A 21,348-nucleotide genomic window follows, 5' to 3' on the forward strand; every position below is an offset into this window, starting at 1 on the left:
AAAAAAGCAAGACCCAAATATATGTTGCTTGAAATAAATGTACTTTAATTATAAACACAAATGGATTAAAAGTAAAAGGAGAAAAAGATATGGCATGCTAACACTAATCAAAAGGAAGCTCTTACAAATAAATGGAAAGACATACTGTGTTCATGGATTGCAAGATTTAATATTGTTAAATGCTCATTCTACTGAGAGCAGTGTATCCAGATCAGTTCAAGCTCTGTCAAAATTCCATATGTCCCCTTCCCCCACCCTCTGGCAACCACCATTCTGTTCTCTGCTTCTATGACTCTATTTTAGATACCTCATATAAGTAGAATCATAAAGATGTTCAGTGATACAGTTTTAGTTATGCAAGACAAATTAGGTTCTAGACATCTGTACAACATAGTACGTATAGTTAACAATACTGTATTGTGCAATTTAAATTGTTAAAAGGATAGATGTTAAGTATTCTTACCAAAACAAACAGACAAAAGAGAAAAAAGCAACAGAAACTTTTGGAGGTGATGAATATGTTACTACATTACCTTAATTGTGGTGATGGTTTCCTATGATGGTTACATATGTCCAAACTCATCAAATTGTATATATTAAATATGTGCAATTTTTTGTATATCAGTTATTCCCCAGTAAAGTTTAAAAATACCAATAGCATTTTTTGCAGAAATATAAAAAACAATTCTAAAATTCGTATGAAATTTCGAAGGACCTGGAATAGCCTAAACAATCCTGAGAAAGGAGAACAAAGCTGGAAGCTTCACACTTCCAAATTTCAAAACATATTACAAAGCTATAATTCTTGCATATATAGTCAAATGATCTTCAGCATAGGTGCCAAGACTACAGTGGGGAAGGATGGTCTCTTCAACAAATAGTGTTGGGAAAACTGGATATCCACATGCAAAAGAGAGAAGTTACATTGTTATACCACGTACAAAAATTAACTCAAAATAGATTAAAGATCTAAACGTAAGACCTGAAACTATAAATCTCCTAGAAGAAAATATAGGGGGAAAACTTCATGACACTGGATTTGGCAGTGATTTAGTTGATATGACCAAAAAAGCAGAAGCAGCAAAAGCAAAACCAGACAAATGGGACTACATCAAACTAAAATTTCTGCACAGCAAAGGAAAGAATCAGCACAGTAAAAGGCAACCTATAGAGTGAAAAGAAAAAAAAAAAACTTGCAAACATATCTGATAAAAGGTTAATATCCAGAATATAAAGAACTCCTACAACTCAATAGCAGCAACAATAAAAATAACTTGATTTTAAAAGAGCAAGGACTTGAATAGACATTTCTCCAAAGAAGATGAAATGTCTAACAAGCATATGAAGAGACGTTCAATATCAGTAAATAAGCAGGGGAATGCAAATCAAAACCACGGTGAAATAACCCCTCATACCTGTTAGAATGGATACTATCCTTTTAAAAAAAACTGTTGGTAAGGATGTGGAGAAATTGGAATACTTACACACTGATGGTTAGAATGTAAAATGGTACAGTCTCTATGGAAAATAGTATCGAGGTTCCTCAAAAAATTTAAAATATAACTACTGTGTGGCTCAGCAATACCACTTTTGGGTATATATCCAAAAGAATTGGAAACAATCTCAAAGAGGTCTTTGCATTCCTGTGTTCATTGTGCCTTATTCACAACAGCTAAGAGGTAGAAGCAATCTAAATGTCCATCAGATGATGAACGGACAAAGAAAATGTAGTATATACTTATAATGAAGTATTACTCAGCCTTTATTTTTTTTCTTTTTTTATTTTTTCAATTTACATCCAAGTTAGTTAGCATATAGTACAACAGTGATTTTGGGAGTAGATTCCTTAATGCTCCTTACCCATTTAGCCCATCCCCCCTCCCACAACCCCTCCAGTAACTTTCTGTTTGTTCTCCATATTTAAGAGTCTCATGTTTTGTCCCCCTCCCTGTTTTTATATTATTTTTGCTTCCCTTCCCTTGTGTTCATCTGTTCTATGTCTTAAAGTCCTCATATGAGTGAAGTCATATCATACTTGTCTTTCTCTGACTAATTTCGCTTAGCATAATACCTTCTAGTTCCATCCACGTAGTTGCAAATGGCAAGATTTCATTCTTTTTGATTGCTGATACTCAGCCTTTAAAATGAAAATAAATTCCATCACATGCAACAACATGGATAAACTTTGAGGGCATTATGCTAAGTGAGATAAGACAGGTACAAAAAGACAGATACAGCACTACTCTGCATATTTGAGGTATCTAAAGTAGTCAGACTCCTAGGAAGAATTTCTTGCCAGAGCTTAGGGTGGGGAGGGTGTGTAGGGAGTTGTTTGGTGGGTGTAGAGTTTCATTTATGCACAATTGGAGTGGGAGGGACCTGTCGCACAACAATGGGTAAGTGGTTGACAGTATTGTACTATACAGTCAGAAATTGTTGGGAGGATGAATTTTATGTTATGTTGGGTTTTTTGCCACAAAAAGAAAAGAAAGCCGAGCAGCTGTATTAGTATCAGACAAAGTTTTAAAGTAAATACTGTTGCTAGGGAAAGATAAAGGGATCAGTTGATTCATCAGGAACGTAACAATTCATGAAGACTAAAACAAGAATGATACAGGGATCAATTCATCAAGAATATAACAATTCATATATTCAAGAATATGACAATTCAGTACAACAGCATGGTGAATCTAAATGTTTATGGACCCACCCCACTCACAGCAATGGACAGATCATCTAATCAAAAAATCAACAATAAAACAATGGCTTTGAATGACACACTGGACCAGATAGACTTAACATATATATTCAGAACATTTCATCCTAAAGCAGCAGAATATACATTCTTCTCCAGTGCACATGGCATATTCTCCAGAATAGACCACATACTGGGACACAAATCAGCCCTCAGCACATACAAAAAGATCGAGATCATACTGTGCGTATTTTCAGACCACAACGCTATGAAACTCAGTATCAATCACAAGAAAAAATTTGGAAAGGTAACAAATACTTGGAGACTGAAGATCATCGTACTAAAGCATGAATGGGCTAACCAAGAAGTTAAAGAGGAAATTAAAAAGTATATGGAAGCCCATAAAAATGATAACACCACAACCCAAAACCTCTGGGACGCAGCAAAGGTGGTCATAAGAAGAAAATGTATAGCAATCCAGGCCTTCCTAAAGAAGGAAGAAACATCTCAGATCTTACACCTTACACCTTAAAAGAGCCGGAAAAAGAACAGCAAATAAAACCCAAAACCAGCAGAAGACAGGAAATAATAAAGATTAGAACAGAAATTAATGCTATCGAAACCAAAAAAACAGTAGAACAGATCAATGAAACCAGAAGCTGGTTCCTTGAAAGAATTAACAAAATTGACAAACCACTAGCCAGTTTGATCAAAAGGAAAAAAGAAAGGACCGAAATAAATAAAACCAAGAATGAAAGATTCAAGAGCTGAAGATGCTGGCATAGGAGGACACTGGGCTCACCTCATCTTGCTGATCACTTAGATTCCACCTACATCTGCCTAAATAACCCAGAAAGCCGCCAGAAGACCAGCAGAATGGACTCTCCGGAGCCAAGCATAGACAAGAGGCCTATGGAAGAGGGTAGGAAGGGCAGAGAGGCGGTGCATGCTACACAGACTGATGGGAGGGAGCCAGGGTGTTGGAGGGGCAGCCCACCCGGCAAGGCAGAGCCCCCGAAGTCTGGCTTGCAGAAGCAGAGGGGCCAGACTCTGTGAGTTCTGACAGCCAGCGGGACTTAGCATCTGGAATGTTAAAAGTCAACAGCTCTGCTCTCAGAGAGTGGGGAGGGTGAGAGGACACCAGGAGGGAGTGTTGTTGAGCCCCGGAAGACAGAGCTCAGCTCGGTGGGGGAACAAAGGCGCTGGTAAGTGCCATTTCCCTCTCCCATCCCCCAAATGAAATTCCAGAGGGAACCAGTTCCCATCACCAAACTTGGTTGCACCATGCAAATGCCCAACACTGTGCTTCTGTGGATCCATCCCTCTACCTCCTTCCGGTGCTGCAGGGCCCTTCCCACAGGGGACCACCTACAGCAAAGCGAACTAAGCCTGCCCCTCCCACCCCTGTGCACCTTGCAGATCCACCCTGGCTAATAACTCAGATCCCATCGAAGCTGCACCACAAGCCTGGCAGTGTGCAAGTAGCCCAGACAGGGGCCACACCACTCCACAGTGAGTCCTGCCCCTGGGAGAGGGGAAGATAAAGTACACACCAGTCTGACTGTGGCCCCAGCGGTGGGCTGGGGGCAGACATCAGGTCTGACTGAGGCCCTGCCACTAACACAAGTTACTCCGGACAGCACAGGGGAAGTGCCCTGTGGTTTGGAGCCACTGCAGGGACTACCCAAAATGACGAAATGGAAGAATTCTCCTCAAAAGAAACTCCAGGAAGTAGCAACCGCTAACGAATTGATCAAAAACAATTTAAGCAATATAATGGAACAAGAATTTAGAATAATAGTCATAAAATTAATCACTGGGCTTGAAGAAAGCATAGAGGACAGCAGAGAATCTATTGCTACAGAGATCAAGGGACTAAGAAATAGTCATGAGGAGCTAAAAAATGCTATAAATGAGGTGCAAAATAAAATGGAGTCGACCACAGCTCAGATTGAAGAGGCAGAGGAGAGAATAGGTGAACTAGAAGATAAAATTATGGAAAAAGAGGAAGCTGAGAAAAAGAGAGATAAAAAAAATCCAGCAGGGGCGCCTGGGTGGCGCAGTCGGTTAAGCGTCCGACTTCAGCCAGGTCACGATCTCGCAGTCCGTGAGTTCGAGCCCCGCGTCAGGCTCTGGGCTGATGGCTCAGAGCCTGGAGCCTGTTTCCGATTCTGTGTCTCCCTCTCTCTCTGCCCCTCCCCCGTTCATGCTCTGTCTCTCTCTGTCCCAAAAATAAATAAACGTTGAAGAAAAAAAATCCAGCAGTATGAGGGGAGAATTAGAGAACTAAGTGATGCAATTAAAAGGAAAAATATCCATATCATAGGAATTCCAGAAGAAGAAGACAAGAGAGAGAAAGGGGCTGAAGGTGTACTTGAACAAATCATAGCTGAGAACTTCCCTGATCTGGGGAAGGAAAAAGGCATTGAAATCCAAGAGGCACAGAGAACTCCCTTCAGACGTAACTTGAATCAATCTTCTGCATGACATATCATAGTGAAACTGGCAAAATACAAGGATAAAAAGAAAATTCTGAAAGCAGCTAGGGATAAACAGGCTCTAACTTACAAAGGTAGACATATAAGAGTAGTGGCAGACCTATCTATTGAAACTTGGCAGGCCAGAAAGGACTAGCAGGAAATCTTCAATGTGGTGAACAGAAAAAATATGCAGCCGAGAATCCTTTATCCAGCAAGTCTGTTATTCAGAATAGGAGAGATAAAGGTCTTCCCAAACAAAAACTGAAGGAATTCATCACCACTAAACCAGCCCTGCAAGAGATCCTAAGTGGGATTCTGTGAGTGAAATGTTGCAAGGACCACAAAGTACCAGAGACATCACTACAAGCATGAAACCTACAGACATCACAATGACTCTAAACCCATATCTTTCAATAATAACACTGAATATAAATGGACTATGCTCCAACCAAAAGACATAGGGTATCAGAATGGATTAAAAAAAAAAACCCATCTATTTACTGTCTACAAGAGATTCACTTTAGACCTGAGGACACCTTCAGATTGAAAGTGAGGAGATGGAGAACTCTCTATCGTGCTACTGGAAGTCAAAAGAAAGCTGGAGTAGCCATACTTATATCAGACCAACTAGACTTTAAATTAAAGGCTGTAACAAGAGATGAAGAAGGGGATTATATAATAATTACAGGGTCTATCCATCAGGAAGAGCTAACAATTATAAATGCCTATGTGCCGAATACGGGAGCCCCCAAATATATAAAACAATCACAAACATAAGCAACCTTATTGATAAGAATGTGGTACTTGCAGGGGACTTTAATACCCCACCTACAACAATGGATAGGTCATCTAGACACAGGATCAATAAAGAAACAAGGGCCCTGAATGATACATTGGATCAGATGGACTTGACATATATATTTAGAACTCTGCATCCCAAAGCAACAGAATATACTTTCTTCTCGAGTGCACATGGAACATTCTCCAAGATAGACCACATACTGGGTCACAAAACAGCCCTTCATAAGTATAAAAGAATTGAAATCATACCATGCACACTTTCAGACCACAATGCTTTGAAACTTGAAATCAACCACAGGAAAAAGTCTGGAAAACCTCCAAAAGCATGGAGGTTAAAGGACACCCTACTAAAGAATAAATGGGTCAACCAGGCAATTAGAGAAGAAATTAAAAAATATATGGAAACAAACGAAAATGAAAATACAACAATCCAAACGCTTTGGGACGCAGTGAAGGCAGTCCTGAGAGGAAAATACATTGCAATCCAGGCCTATCTCAAGAAACAAGAAAAATCACAAATACAGAATCTTAACAGCACACCTAAAGGAAATAGAAGCAGAACAGCAAAGGCAGCCTAAACCCAGCAGAAGAAGAGAAATAATAAAGATCAGAGCAGAAATAAACAATATAGAATCTAAAAAAACTGTAGAGCAGATCAACGAAACCAAGAGTTGGTTTTTTGAAAAAATCAACAAAATTGACAAACCTCTAGCCAGGCTTCTCAAAAAGAAAAGGGAGATGACCCAAATAGATAAAATCATGAATGAAAATGGAATTATTACAACCAGTCCCTCAGAAACACAAGCAATTATCAGGGAATACTATGAAAAATTATATGCCAACAAACTGGACAACCTGGAAGAAATGGACAAATTCCTAAGCACCCACACACTTCCAAAACTCAAACAGGAAGAAATAGAAAACTTGAACAGACCCATAACCAGCAAAGAAATTGAATCGGTTATCAAAAATCTCCCAACAAATAAGAGTCCAGGACCAGATGGCTTCCCTGGGGAATTCTACCAGACATTTAAAGCAGAGGTAATACCTATCCTTCTCAAGCTGTTCCAAGAAATAGAAAGGGAAGGAAAACTTCCAGACTCATTCTATGAAGTCAGCATTACTTTGATTCCTAAACCAGACAGAGACCTAGCAAAAAAAAGAGAACTACAGGCCAATATCCCTGATGAATATGGATGCAAAAATTCTCAATAAGATAGTAGCAAATTGAATTCAACAGCATATAAAAAGAATTATTCACCATGATCAAGTGGGATTCATTCCTGGGCTGCAGGGCTGGTTCAACATTCACAAATCAATGTGATACATCACATTAAGAAAAGAAAGAACCATATGATCCTGTCAATCGATGCAGAAAAGGCCTTTGACAAAATTCAGCATTCTTTCTTAATGAAAACCCTCAAAAAAAGGCAGAGTAGAAGGAATATACTTAAACACCATTAAAGCCACTTATGAAAAGCGCACACCTAATATCATCCTCAATGGGGAAAAACTGAGAGCTTTCCCCCTGAGATCAGGAACACGACAGGGATGTCCACTCTCACCACTGTTGTTTAACATAGTGTTGGAAGTTCTAACATCAGCAATCAGACAACAAAAAGAAATCAAAGGCATCAAAATCGGCAAAGATGAAGTCAAGCTTTCACTTTTTGCAGATGAAATGATATTATACATGGAAAACCCAATAGACTCGACCAAAAGTCTGCTAGAACTGATAACATGATTCCAGCAAAGTTGCAGCATACAAAATTAACGTACAGAAATCAGTTACATTCTTATACACTAACAATGAAGCAACAGAAAGACAAATAAAGAAACTGATCCCATTCACAATTGCACCAAGAAGCATAAAATACCGAGGAATAAACCTAACCAAAGATGTAAAAGATCTGTATGCTGAAAACTATAGAAAGCTTATGAAGGAAATTAAAGAAGATATAAAGAAATGGAAAAACATTTCGTGCTCATGGATTGGAAGAATAAATATTGTTAAAATGTCAATACTACCCAAAGCTATCTACACATTCAATGCAATCCCAATCAAAATGGCACCAGCATTCTTCTCGAAGCTAGAACAAGCAATCCTAAAATTTGTATGGAACCACAAGAGACCCCAAATAGCCAAAGTAATATTGAAGAAGAAGACCAAAACAGGAGGCATCACAATCCCAGACTTTAGCCTCTCCTATAGAGCTGTAATCATCAAGACAGCACGGTATTGGCACAAAAACAGACACATACACCAATGGAATAGAATAGAGACTCCAGAACTGGAGAGCATGGCCAAAAGTATGGCAAACTCATCTTCGACAAAGCAGGAAAGAATATCCAATGGAAAAAAGACAGTCTCTTTAACAAATGGTGCTGGGAGAACTGGACAGCAACATGCAGAAGAATGAAACTAGACCACTTTCTTACACCACTTACAAAAATAAACTAAAAATGGGTAAAGGGCCTGAATGTGAGACTGGAAACCATCAAAACCCTAGAGGAGAAAGCAGGAAGAAACCTCTCTGACCTCAGCCGCAGCAGTTTCTTACTTGACCCATCTCCAAAAGCAAGGGAATTAAAAGCAAAAATGAACTATTGGGACCTCTTGAAGATAAAAAGCTTCTGCACTGCAAAGGAAACAATCAACAAAACTAAAAGGCAACCAACAGAATGGGAAAAGATATTTGCAAATGACATATCATATAAAGGGTTAGTATCCAAAATCTATAAAGAACTCACCAAACTCCACACCTGAAAAAACAAATAATCCAATGATGAAATGGGCAGAAAACATGAATAGACACTTCTCTAAAGAAGACATCCAGATGGCCAACAGGCACATGAAAAGATGCTCAACATCGCTCCTCATCAGGGAAATACAAATCAAAACCACACTGAGATACCACCTCACGCCAGTCAGAGTGGCTAAAATGAACAAATCAGGAGACTATAGATGCTGGCGAGGATGTGGAGAAAGGGGAACCCTCTTGCACTGTTAGTGGGAATGCAAACTGGTGCAGCCACTCTGGAAAACAGTGTGGAGGTTCCTCAGAAAATTAAAAATAGATCTACCCTATGACCCAGCAATAGCACTGCTAGGAATTTATCCATGGGATACAGGAGTGCTGATGCATAGGGGCACTTGTACCCCAATGTTTATAGCAGCACTTTCAACAATATCCAAATTATGGAAAGAGTGTAAATATCCATCAACTGATGAATGGATAAAGAAATTGTGGTTTACATACAAAATGGAATACTAATTGTCAATGAGAATGAAATGTGGCCCTTTGTAGCAACGTGGATAGAAGTAGAGAGTGTTGTGCTAAGTGAAATAAGCCATACAGAGAAAGACAGATACCATATGTTTTCACTCTTATGTGGATCCTGAGAAACTTTACAGAAGACCGTGGGGGAGGGGAAGGAAAAAAAGAAGGGGGACAGAGGGAGCCAAATCATAAGAGACTCTTAAAAACTGAGAATAAACTGAGAGTTGATGGGGGGAGAGTGGGAGAGAGGGGAAAGTGGGTGATGGGTATTGAGGAGGGCACCTGTTGGGATGAGCACTGGGTGTTGTATGGAAACCAATTTGACAATAAATTTCATAAAAATAAATAAATAATAAAAGCTAAAAAAAAAAAAAAAAGAATGAAAGAGGTCCCTGATGAACATGGATGCAAAAGCCCTCAAGAAGATATTAGCCAACCAGATCCAACAATACATTAAAAAAATTATTCACCGGGGTGCCTGGGTGGCGCAGTCGGTTAAGCGTGCGACTTCAGCCAGGTCACGATCTCGCGGTCCATGAGTTCGAGCCCCGCGTCGGGCTCTGGGCTGATGGCTCAGAGCCTGGAGCCTGTTTCCGATTCTGTGTCTCCCTCTCTCTCTGCCCCTCCCCCGTTCATGCTCTGTCTCTCTCTGTCCCAAAAATAAATAAACGTTGAAAAAAAAAATTAAAAAAAAAAATTATTCACCATGACCAAGTGGGAATTATACCTGGGCTGCAGGGCTGGTTCAATATCCGCAAAACAATTAACGTGATTCATCACATCAATAAAAGAAAGAACAAGAACCATATGATCCTCTCATTAGATGCAGAGAAAGCATTTGACAAAATACAGCATCCTTTCTTGATAAAAACCCTCAAGAAAGTAGGGATAGAAGGATCATACCTCAAGATCGTAAAAGCCATATATCAATGACCCAACGCTAATATCATCTTCAATGGGGAAAAACTGAAACCTAAAACCCTAAGGTCAGGAACAAGACAGGGATGTCCACTCTTGCCAGTGTTATTCAACATAGTGTTGGAAGTCTTAGCATCTGCAGTCAGACAACATAAAGAAATAAAAAGCATCCAAAACAGCGAGGAGGAGGTCAAACTTGCACTCTTCGCAGATGACGTGATACTCTGTAGGAAAACCCTAAAGATTCCACCAAACAACTACTAGAACTGATGCATGAATTCAGCAAAGTCGCAGGATATAAAATCAACGCACAGAAATAGGTTGCATTCCTATGCACCAACAATGCAGCAACAGAAAGAGAAATCAAGGAATTGATCCCATTTACAATTGCACCAAAAACCATGAAATACCTAGGAATAAATCTAACCAAAGAGGTGAAAAATCTATACACTGGAAACTATAAGAAGCTTGAAGACACAAAAAAATGGAAAAAGATTCCATGCTCCTGGATAGGAAGAACAAATATTGTTAAAATGTCAATATTACCCAAAGCAATCTACACATTCAATTGCAATCCCTATCAAAATAACACCAACATTCTTCACAGAGCTAGAACAAATAATCCTAAAATTTGTATGGAACCAGAAAAGATGACGAATAGCCAAAGCAATCTTGAAAAAGAAAACCAAAGCAGGAGGCATCACAATCCCAGACTTCAAGATAGACTACAAAGCTGTAATCATCTGGACAGTATGGTACTGGCACAAGAACAGACATTCAGATCAATGGAACAGAATAGAGAACCCAAAAATGGAGCCACAAACGTATGAGTAACTAAACTTTGACAAAGCAGGAAAGAATATCCAATGGAATAAAGACAGTCTCTTCAGCAAGTGGTGCTGGGAAAACTGGACAGCGACATGCAGAAGAATGAACCTGGACCACTTTCTTACACCAGACACAAAACTAAACTCAAAATGAATGAAAGACCTAAGTGTAAGATGGGAAGCCATCAAAATCCTTGAGGAGAAAGCAGGCAGAAACCTCTTTGACCTTGGCCACAGCAACTTCTTACTCAACACGTCTCCAGAGGCAAGGGAAACAAAACAAAAATGAATGACTGGGACCTCATCAAAATAAAAACCTGCACAGCGAAGGAAATAATCAACAAAACTAAAAGGCAACCGACAGAATGGGAGAAGATATTTGCAAACAACGTATCAGATAAAGGGTTAGTATCCAAAATCTGTAAAGAACTCATCAGTGTCAACACCCAAAAAACAAATAATTCAGTGAAGAAATGGGCAAAAGACATGAATAGACACTTCTCCAAAGCAGACATCCAGATGGCCAACACACACATGAAAAAATGCTCAACATCACTCATCATCAGGGAAATACAAATCAAAACCACAATGAGATACCACCTCACACCTGTCAGAATGGCTAACATTAACAACTCAGGCAACAACAGATGTTGGGTGAGGATGTGGAGAAAGAGGATCTCTTTTGCATTGTCGGTGGGAATGCAAGCTGGTGCAGCCACTCTGGAAAACAGTATGGAGGTTCCTCAAAAATTAAAAATGGAACTACCCTACTAGCCAGCAATTGCACTATTAGGCATTTACCCAAAGGATATAGGTATGCTGTTTCGAAGGGGCACAAGCACCCCAATGTTTATAGCAGTACTATTAGCAACAGCCAAAGCATGGGAAGAGCCCAAATGTCCATCGATGGATGAATGGATAAAGAAGATGTGGTAGATATATACAATGGAGTATTATTTAGCAATCAAAAAGAATGAAATCTTGTCATTTGCAACTACGTGGATGGAACTCAAGGGCATGATACTAAGTGAAATTAGTCAGAAAAAGACAAATATCATATGACTTGTATGAGGACTTTAAGAGACAAAACAGATGAACATAAGGGAAACAAAAATAATATAAAAACAGGGAGGGGGACAAAACATAAGAGACTCTTAAATATGGAAAACAGACAGGGTTACTGGAGGTGTTGTGGGAGGGGGGGATTAAGAACTCTACTCCTGAAATCATTATTGCACTATATACTAACTAATTTGGATGTAAATTAAAAAATAATAAAGTTAATAAAAACTAAAAAAATTAAAAAATATTAGGTAACAAAATTTTTAAAAATAAGATAAAAATAAATGTTTGTGGACCTTGCAACAGACCTTCAAAATGCATGAAGCAAAATCTGATAGAACTGCAAAGATACATTCACAATTATAATTGCAGATTTCCATGTGCTGCTCTCAATAATGAACAAGTTGAGAGAAATCAATAAGGATATAGAACATTTGAACAATACTATGAACCAACTTGACCTAATTGACATTTATATTACTCTTTACCAATCAGCAGTAGAATACACGTTCCTTTAACATGTACACAGAATATTTACCAAGATAGACCATATTCTGGGCCATAGAAGAAATCTCAATAAATTTTCAAAATTTAGTTCATAAACTGAATCATCACAGAATAAAGGATTTCTTTGACTTTAATGGGATTAAATTAGAAATCATGAAAGATCTTTGAAAATTCTCCAAATATTTGATAACTAGCACTTTTAAATAACCCATGAGTCAAAGAAGAAATCAAAAGGAAAATTAAGAATTATCTTGAACTGAATGAGAACATGTCAAAGTTTGTGGGATGCTGCTAAAACTGTATTTAATAAGAGAGTTTGGAAAGTTTACAGATGACATGATCAGAATACAAAAATCAATTCTCCTTCCATATACCAGCAACAGAAATTGGAAATTGAATGCCATTTGTAATACCACCCAAAAATATTAAATACTTAGAGATGAATCTGACAAAGGTGTGCAAGATCTGTACACTAAAAACAGCAAAACGTTGCTGAGAGACATGAAATAAGATTTATATAAATGGAGAGAGAGGTCTTTATGAGTGGGAGAACTTGAAATTGTTACAATGTCAATTCTATGTTAGCTTTGACTTGTAGAACCATAGCAATGTTCAAATACTCTCCCTCTAAGAAATAATGAATTAAAATCAACCTGTAACTGTGGGAAGGAAACTCAGAATAAAATAATAAACAGTAGCAAATGAACTAAACTGTATTATAACCACATCAAAGAGGATGAAGGAAGAACAGGAGAGAGCTAACCTAAGTAACCCTGGAAAACAGTATTTTAATTGGATACCATATGACTAACGACAAAAAGAACTATGCACAAATACTGTACTCTCTTTAGTAAATTTGTTTCTCAGTGCAATATAGGTTGGCCGTTCCATTAAAGTTACAAAGGAAAGAGGGAAGGTTAGAATGAACCTTGTGGTTAGAACCCATTATCTATATGATTACATAGTTTTTAGCATAAATAGATAAATATAGAAAGAAATAGAAGTGTGTATGCATGGATTAGTATACAGGAGTTCCCCCTTTATATGCAGTTTCATTTATTCAGTTATTGAGGTAACTGCAGTCTAGAAGCAGATGATCCTCCTGACATAATGTCAGTTGGTGAGTAGTGGCCCAAGGCTACGTCACAATGCCTAAGTTAATCACCTCATTTCATCTCACCGTGAGGCATTTTATCATCTCATATCACAAGTAAAAAGGTGAGTACAGTAGTACAATGAGATATTTTGAGAGAGAAATCATATTCACATAACTTTTATTGCAGTATATTGTTATAATTATTCTATTTCATTATTGTTGTTAACCTCTTACTGGGCCTAATTTATAAATTAAACTTTATCATATGTATAGGAAAAAACATAGTATATATAGGGTTCACTACTGTTTGTAATTTCAGGCAGCCCCTGGGAGTCTTGGAACATCTCCCCAGCAGATAAGGGTAGGACTGCTGTACATACATATATTCCTAGTTCTTCCTGCTAAGAGGGTCCAGGAGCAGTGATACCCTAGAAGTAATGAGCACATCTAGCACCCAGATTTCTACATGGTTTTTAAATACCATTTCCCAATAAAGGACCCAGGGCTATTTGGGGAAAAGAGTTGATTCCAGGATTGTAACAAGGAAAATATAATATAAGCCTGGACCATATTGTGATACCAGAAAGTATAAAAGTGCTTGCAAAAGGATGGGGCATGTCCTGATTGAGTTCCCAGTGGCCACAGCAATATCAATTTGAGCAACAAAATAAATAATGATAGTGTTGGATTGTAACCCATAGAATAAAGTAAATACCCATGAATCTATACTGATATGAACTGAACAAATAAATATGTGGGAGAGGAGGGATAGCTCTTCCTTACAAAAGAATTCTAGTTAATAAATGTAGAAAGAATGAGGAAAATACAAAATAAACACCACAGTATAAATGTCATAGGTTCTACAAATGACTGCTAATATCACTGGGCAAAAATTTGCAGAGAAACAGGATATTAGCAGAGTCTCCAAGTATCTCCCCCTACAAGATTTATTAACTATTGAGGGAAAATAAGATAGCAAACCCAGCAGTCACCATTTCAGCCAAATGTGATCAACATTAACTCTACAAGATATAAGACATATCTACATCATACTCTCATATGACTGAAAAGGACACAATACCACTTCTGTCATATACCTGCTGAAAATGTGTAATCTTAATCTAATCATGAGAAAACATCAGACAAAACCATGTTGAGGGACATTCTACAGAATAATTGACCAGGACTCATTAAGAATGTCAAAATCATAAAATACAAGACTGAGGAACTGTCAGAGTTCCATGAGACAATGAGACACAAGAACTAAACTAGGATCCTGGAATAGAAAAAAACACTGAGGGAAAAGCTGGTAAAATTTGAATAATGTCTGTAGTGTAGTATTGTATCGATGTTCATTTCCTAGTTTTGATCATTATACTATGGTTTGTAAGTTGTTGCCATTATGGAAAGCTGGGAGAAGGGGATAGAAATCACTAATATTTTTGTAACTTTTCCCTTGGTCTAAAATTATTTCCAAATAAAAAGTTAAATAGTAAGGTCCATTGCTTTGAGACTGTGTTGGTAGGTATGTATAGCTAACCATTCTGAAGAATCGAAGAAAAGAGATAATAATTGATGTCTGTCCACTTATAACCAATTAATAGATTATATCTATGTTGGCATTGCTGTTGCCTCTGGTTATTAAATTAACAGTAATCATCTCCAATAGGTTTTCCAGGTTTATTCAAAGTGCTTTAAAATCTAATTAGAAAATAAAAATGGGGGGTGCCTGGGTGGCGCAGTCAGTTAAGCGTCCGACTTCAGCCAGGTCACGATCTCGGGGTCCGTGAGTTCGAGCCCCGCGTCGGGCTCTGGGCTGATGGCTCAGAGCCTGGAGCCTGTTTCCGACTCTGTGACTCCCTCTCTCTCTGCCCCTCCCCCGTTCATGCTCTGTCTCTCTCTGTCCCAAAAATAAATAAACGTTGAAAAAAAAAATAAATAAAAAATAAAAATGGTTGGGTCGCTTGGGTGGCTCAGTCAGTTAAGTGTCCAACTTCAACTCAGGTCATGATCTCGCAGTTCATGAGTCCGGGCCCTACATCAAACTCTGTGCTGACAGCCCAGAGCCTGGAGCCTCCTTCAGATTCTGTGTCTCCCTCTCTCTCTCTGCCCCTCCCCCGCTCATGCTCTGTCTCTCACTCAAAAATAAACAAACATTAAAAAGAAAAAAGAAAAGAAAAATGGTATTTCAGGGTTTTAAAATTCTAATAGTCTTCCATAAGAAAAAGCAGATTTTAAAATAAAACTAAAATCCTAAATTAAAAATAGATTTGTCCACACAGTTATTCTGATGGACATTAGCTGACCCATACAATTTAACATAGATTTCAAACTACTTGGCTACATGGCTATTTTTTTTTCCTCAGATATTTCCCATGTCTCTAGGTTAAGAACGAATCATTATAATTGGCTTGTGTCTTGTCACTTGTGTGTGTAAATTTCTCTTAACCACCCCTACCCCAGAATCTGTGTGGTGAATTTCCCTGACATGCCTTGACATGTTAGAATTACATATCTCTAAGATATTTGATTCACAAACCACCAAATATAGTTAAATTACAATTTTAATGTTTTATTGAAGTATACTAGCATATCAAAAAGCACACATAAGTATGCTTGTAATAAAATTTGTATTTAATAAAGTGTTAAATTTTAAGTGCATTGTTCAGTATTCCAAAAATAGCAGGTTTGCTCAACTGGCTACTTACTCTACAGGAAGGAAAAATTCTGTTGGCGTTTAGTTTTTTTATTTTGTTTTTTGGTGTGTTTGTTAATTTGGTTTTGGTTTTAATCTTCTTTAGGATGTGGTAGATACACACCCTGGCCTCACGTTCCTGAAAGATGCTCCAGAATTCCACTCTCGCTACATCACCACGGTAGGCTGTGTCCACTTTTGTCTCAATATAACTCTCCAAGTTTCCTTTTTATCACTGTCTACTATTCAGGCTTTCAGATCTTTATGCAAAAAGTAACATGGACTATAATGATTATTTTAAGTGGAAGAAAGGTACAGTAAAATTGGATTCATGATTTATGTCTATTTTCCTTCCTATAAGTACTAAGTGCTTAAGAGGTCTCTTGTCTACAAAATTAGAGTAATATATTCATCCTGTCTGGTCTTGTGAGGTACCTTTTTGCTTTGTTATTGTTATTGACATTTAGCATTTGCAAATAATACTGAAAAGAAATTTCATAACCCTTTCCCAGAAAAAGATATGTCTTTCCCAGAAAAAGATGTGTCTCAAAGTTAGAACCGGAAATGATAATGAGAAATAGCTACATGTAATTAGAAAACAAATCGTATAAGAATTTAACAGAACATGCTCACTAGTCATAGGCAAGGCATGAATTATGAGTCAGAGCACACAGGCCTGGAGTGCACATTGCAACCACATCGGCATCTTTGCCCAAGCTCCCAGATTATCTTTAGAGGAATTCCAAAGATGAGCCCCAGGACAAACCCCTCTGTCATAGCCACACTCAAGCGAGATAGCCCTTGTATCTGGCTTACATCCTCAAATAATATTACAAGGCAGTCACCTCTGAGGAGAACCTTCTCAGGGTACTTTTTGTTGACCATGAATATCTTGGGTTCTGTCAAGCTACAGAATACTACCATTTTTCTCCTTTAGGAACTTCATTCTTGGCTTTTACATTGGCTCTCTTCTGTTGTGAAACTTTGTAAGTCTTTCTTTGAGCCAGAAGGTGTCACTGTCTTCTAAGACTATCTCAAGATATTTTTGACTGTTAACCACACCACTGTACTAAATTCCTGCCACCACAGTCGCCCTGGTACAGTCACCCTTGTTTCTCACTTGGATTACTTCTAATTGGCCTTCCTGCTTATACCTTCGTTGCCCTAAAGTGTAGTCCCACAAAGCAGAGTAATCCTTTGAAAATGTAAGATCATGTCACTCCTCTGTTCAAACCCTCCAGTGGTTTCCATCTCAGAGTAAAAGCCAACGTTCTTCCTTGCCAAGACTCTCCCTAATACCCCCCCCAACCCCTGCCCCCCCCCACACACACACCCTTACACACCCTTACAACATATGTAATCTCATCTCTCCTATTACCCTGCCCCTCCTTTACTGTGCTTTGGCCATAGTGGTGTCCTGGAACAAACCAACTCCACTGCCTCAGGTGCTTTTTTCTTACTCTTTCCTCTGCCTGAAATAGTCTTCCTACAGATTTCTGCATGACTTTGCTCCTTTACTTCATGCAGCTATATGCTCAGATATTCCCTTATTAGTGAGGCCTTTTCTTCTTCACCCTTCTTCTCCCTCTGCCCCTGCCCCTATACTCTCTCTCTATTCATTTGTTCTGCTTTATTTTTCTTCTTAGCTCATGTATCATCTGATATTTAAATTTTAAATTCTCCTTCTCTGTCGTAGAAACTCCATTAGAGCAGGGAATTTGTCTATATCTTTCACTGCAGAATCTCCAATACCTAGAATAAGGACTAGCACATATTAGATACACAGTATTTATTGAGTGAATAAATGATATTATATATGCTTAAGAATTCTACACATTAACTCTGGCTTCAATCCCGTAGGGAATTATTGGTTCTGATTGTTGATTGTTCTATAAATCCAGGGCATATTAATAGCATAATTTAAAATCTTAAGTGCTGGAAAAGATCTTAGAGATAATCCAGCTCAACCTTCTACCAATTCAGAAAATTCTGTCTACAGAAGAACTCTTTATTGGAATTTATTCTTAGAAAAGATGTTTAAATAATAGAATTGTAAAATAGAGATAAATTTTCTTTCCCTACACCTTCTATTTGTTGAAGTATGATCCTTGGACCCATGATGGTCTGTGGTCATCTAGCAAGTGGTCTCCAGGAAGTTTTATAATTTCAGAATAAAAAGCCATGAAACAGTTTTGTTCACATATAATTCATATTTTCCTAGAAATTCTGTCATGTTAATCATTGAACAAAGAGAACTAAATTGGTCACTTAACAGAATACAATTAATTATCTCTGCTCACACATTTTCATGGCATTTGCATATTATTTATATCTTTAAAATTTATACTCTTGTTATTATTATGCTTCTTTATCCCCAATTCACAAAACTAAATCCATCATTACTCAGAAATACTGGGGCGCCTGGATGGCTCAGTCGATTCGGCTGTGCTGACAGCTCAGAGCCTGGAGCCTGCTTCACATTCTTTGTTTCTGTCTCTCTCTCTCTGCCCCTCCCCTGCTCACGCTCTGTCTCTCTCTGACAAAAAATAAATTTAAAAAATAAAGAATTAAAAAAAAAAAAAGAATTACAAAAGTATAAAACAATTGTGATGAAATAATAACAGGGTGATTCAAAACAGCATATCATAAATAGTAAACAAGATCCAACTGAGACTGTAGAATATGAATCTCTGTGTACTAAGATAAGTGCATCTATTGTGATAACTTCATAGTGCCATCTAAAAAAGGAAAATGCAGGGGCACCTGGGTAGTTTAGAGCCCTGCTACAGGCTCTGCACTGACAGTGTGGAGCCTGCTTGGGATTCCCTCCCTCCCTCCCTCCCTATCTCTCTCTCTCTCTCTCTCTCTCTGCCTCTCTGCTCTTCCCCACTCATGCTCACTCACTCACTCTCTCTCAAAATAAATAAACATTTTTAAAAATTAAATAAATAAATAAAATGCATATAAAATGTATCACATGAATATCTGGAAACAGAATTTTATTAAAGGACTGGTTATCTATTCTCCCCAGTGCCTTTTCTATTGGGAAATCTGGTCAAATAATGGCATGAAGTCATTGGAACTTATGCATTACTTCAGAGTACAGTGAGTTTTTCTAGAAGAAATGCAAAATAGGTTTTCTAGTATGAAATTAATGAAATGTTGTTAACGGCATAAAAGTGAATGAGAGAGGCATCATTCTCCATCCTGCTCGTAGCAAAAACTGATCAGATCATGCTATTTCTAAGATACTTAGGAAGATCAAGCTTGAAATGTAAGACAGATATCTCAGAAAAATCTAAATTAATTTATTGAATGTTATATAATCTCAGTGCCATATGATGTAGAACAATTAGTATATTCTTTTGTTTGCGTGTCAGAATTATTCAGTTATTTTACCTTGTTTAATTGGAAGAAACTGACACAAAGTATGACTCAAATATTAGCTTATGTGTGGCACTCATATGATGAGGAAAAGTTGGTCAACTTTTTATTTCTATTTATCACTAAAAACCTGTGCTGTAGGAAAAGACTTTTCATTTGTTTAGTTAATTATTTTGCCAGCTGTTTTTAGACGGAAGGAGAGAGCACCAACTATGCATACAGCAAAAAGAACATCACTACTCAAGAGAATGCACCCAAAATTACTCTGTATTCTTCTTTATTTCCAGAGACAAGTTAGCATTTGAAAAATAAGTCTCTTGAAAGTGAATGGAAATGAAAATTGGAAATACTAGCAACTTACAGTCTTGAGTTTGCAGTTTCACATGCCATGCAAAGAAATTGCCAGTGAATAAAAGATACTGCTTATCCTAACTGGCATATGCTGACTTCTGACGGAAGAGGTGCTCATAGGAGTTTTTAAAATAAGCAATGAGATTGAAAATACTTCTTTGTGATACTGGTGCTGGCAGCAAAGACATTCTCTGGCTTCCTCTGATGATGTCTTAGCGATGTATTCAATGTCTTGATTGGCCTGAAGCCATCACTTCAGACCAAAATGCCAGGATTTTAATTGCTGAGGACAATGTACTGATATTTCCTAAGATGACTAAATTGTGGTGGAGACTGCTGATTACTAACAGCTTGCCTCTTTCCCCTTGAGAACTTCTCCTCTTGACAGAGAAAGGAAGAAATGTGTATTAGATTTTTTTTAAGTACACATTCTGCAGAAGACCATGAAGAAATACTTTTCAGAGCCGTATTAACCAGAGTGGATTAAGAATCTTTTCACCACTTCCTTTCGGGTAGAAGAACCATGCTTCCAGCATTTGAGTCTGTTCATCTGCATTTAGGTTACCTACAATGAGCAATCTCTAATTTCTTTGTCTTCATCCAATCCACTTGTCAAAACCTGTCTGATAGAGCCACCACACACTTACTTGCATTCCTGGTGACCTATACTTGTAAATTAGAGGTTTCCAGCTCAATAGATACAAAGCAAAAGAAAGGAAACTGATTTAAGAGTCAAACTATCAAGTTAACTGGAGATCCCTTGGTAAAAAAAAAATTTGTCGAATTTCATTCCGCTCACTGCTAATAAACAGTTATTCTTACTATTATTAATTTTTAAATTTTGTTTACTATTTTTAAAATTGGGATTCATTTCTTTTTTATTTACCTAAGAGTTGTAGAACAAAATTAGGGGGAAAAACAAGGGTAATTGATGTAGAACCAAGCAGCTACATGTTCTCACCACTAGATGGTATCCTTACCTAAATAAGCTAAAATGCTGAATCAGTAATGTGGAAACCAATAAACGTGCTGATGAAGTGGGGCAACTGAATAAAGAGATTTAGACTATGGAAAAGGAATACATTTTTTAATATTATTAGGTAAGTAAGTTAGGGGCTAAAAATAGGAAATGCTTAACAGTCAAAACATTAATTTTAAAAATTCTTTAAAAAATGAATAATAAGCAAAAATAAATACAGGTCAAAACTTTATGATTTTAAGTGTAACACAGTACATCCCAAAATAATATAT

At 37.7% G+C, this 21,348-nt stretch overlaps 1 protein-coding gene across 2 annotated transcripts in view; it reads left to right on the top strand.

Moving 5' to 3' along the window:
* Nucleotides 1–21,348, top strand: part of PPP2R3A (protein phosphatase 2 regulatory subunit B''alpha) — a 164,470-nt gene that overhangs the window by 70,193 nt on the left and 72,929 nt on the right. For both annotated transcript variants that reach the window (XM_047100163.1, XM_047100164.1), the window contains exon 5: nucleotides 16,469–16,543. In XM_047100163.1, the coding sequence (XP_046956119.1) occupies nucleotides 16,469–16,543 (75 nt within the window). The remainder of the gene's footprint in view (nucleotides 1–16,468; nucleotides 16,544–21,348) is intronic.

The sequence above is a fragment of the Lynx rufus genome, unplaced genomic scaffold, assembly GCF_022079265.1.
Source record: "Lynx rufus isolate CCGP_SWC_20201006 ecotype Redwood Valley unplaced genomic scaffold, mLynRuf1.p SCAF_5, whole genome shotgun sequence".
NCBI lineage: Eukaryota > Metazoa > Chordata > Mammalia > Carnivora > Felidae > Lynx > Lynx rufus.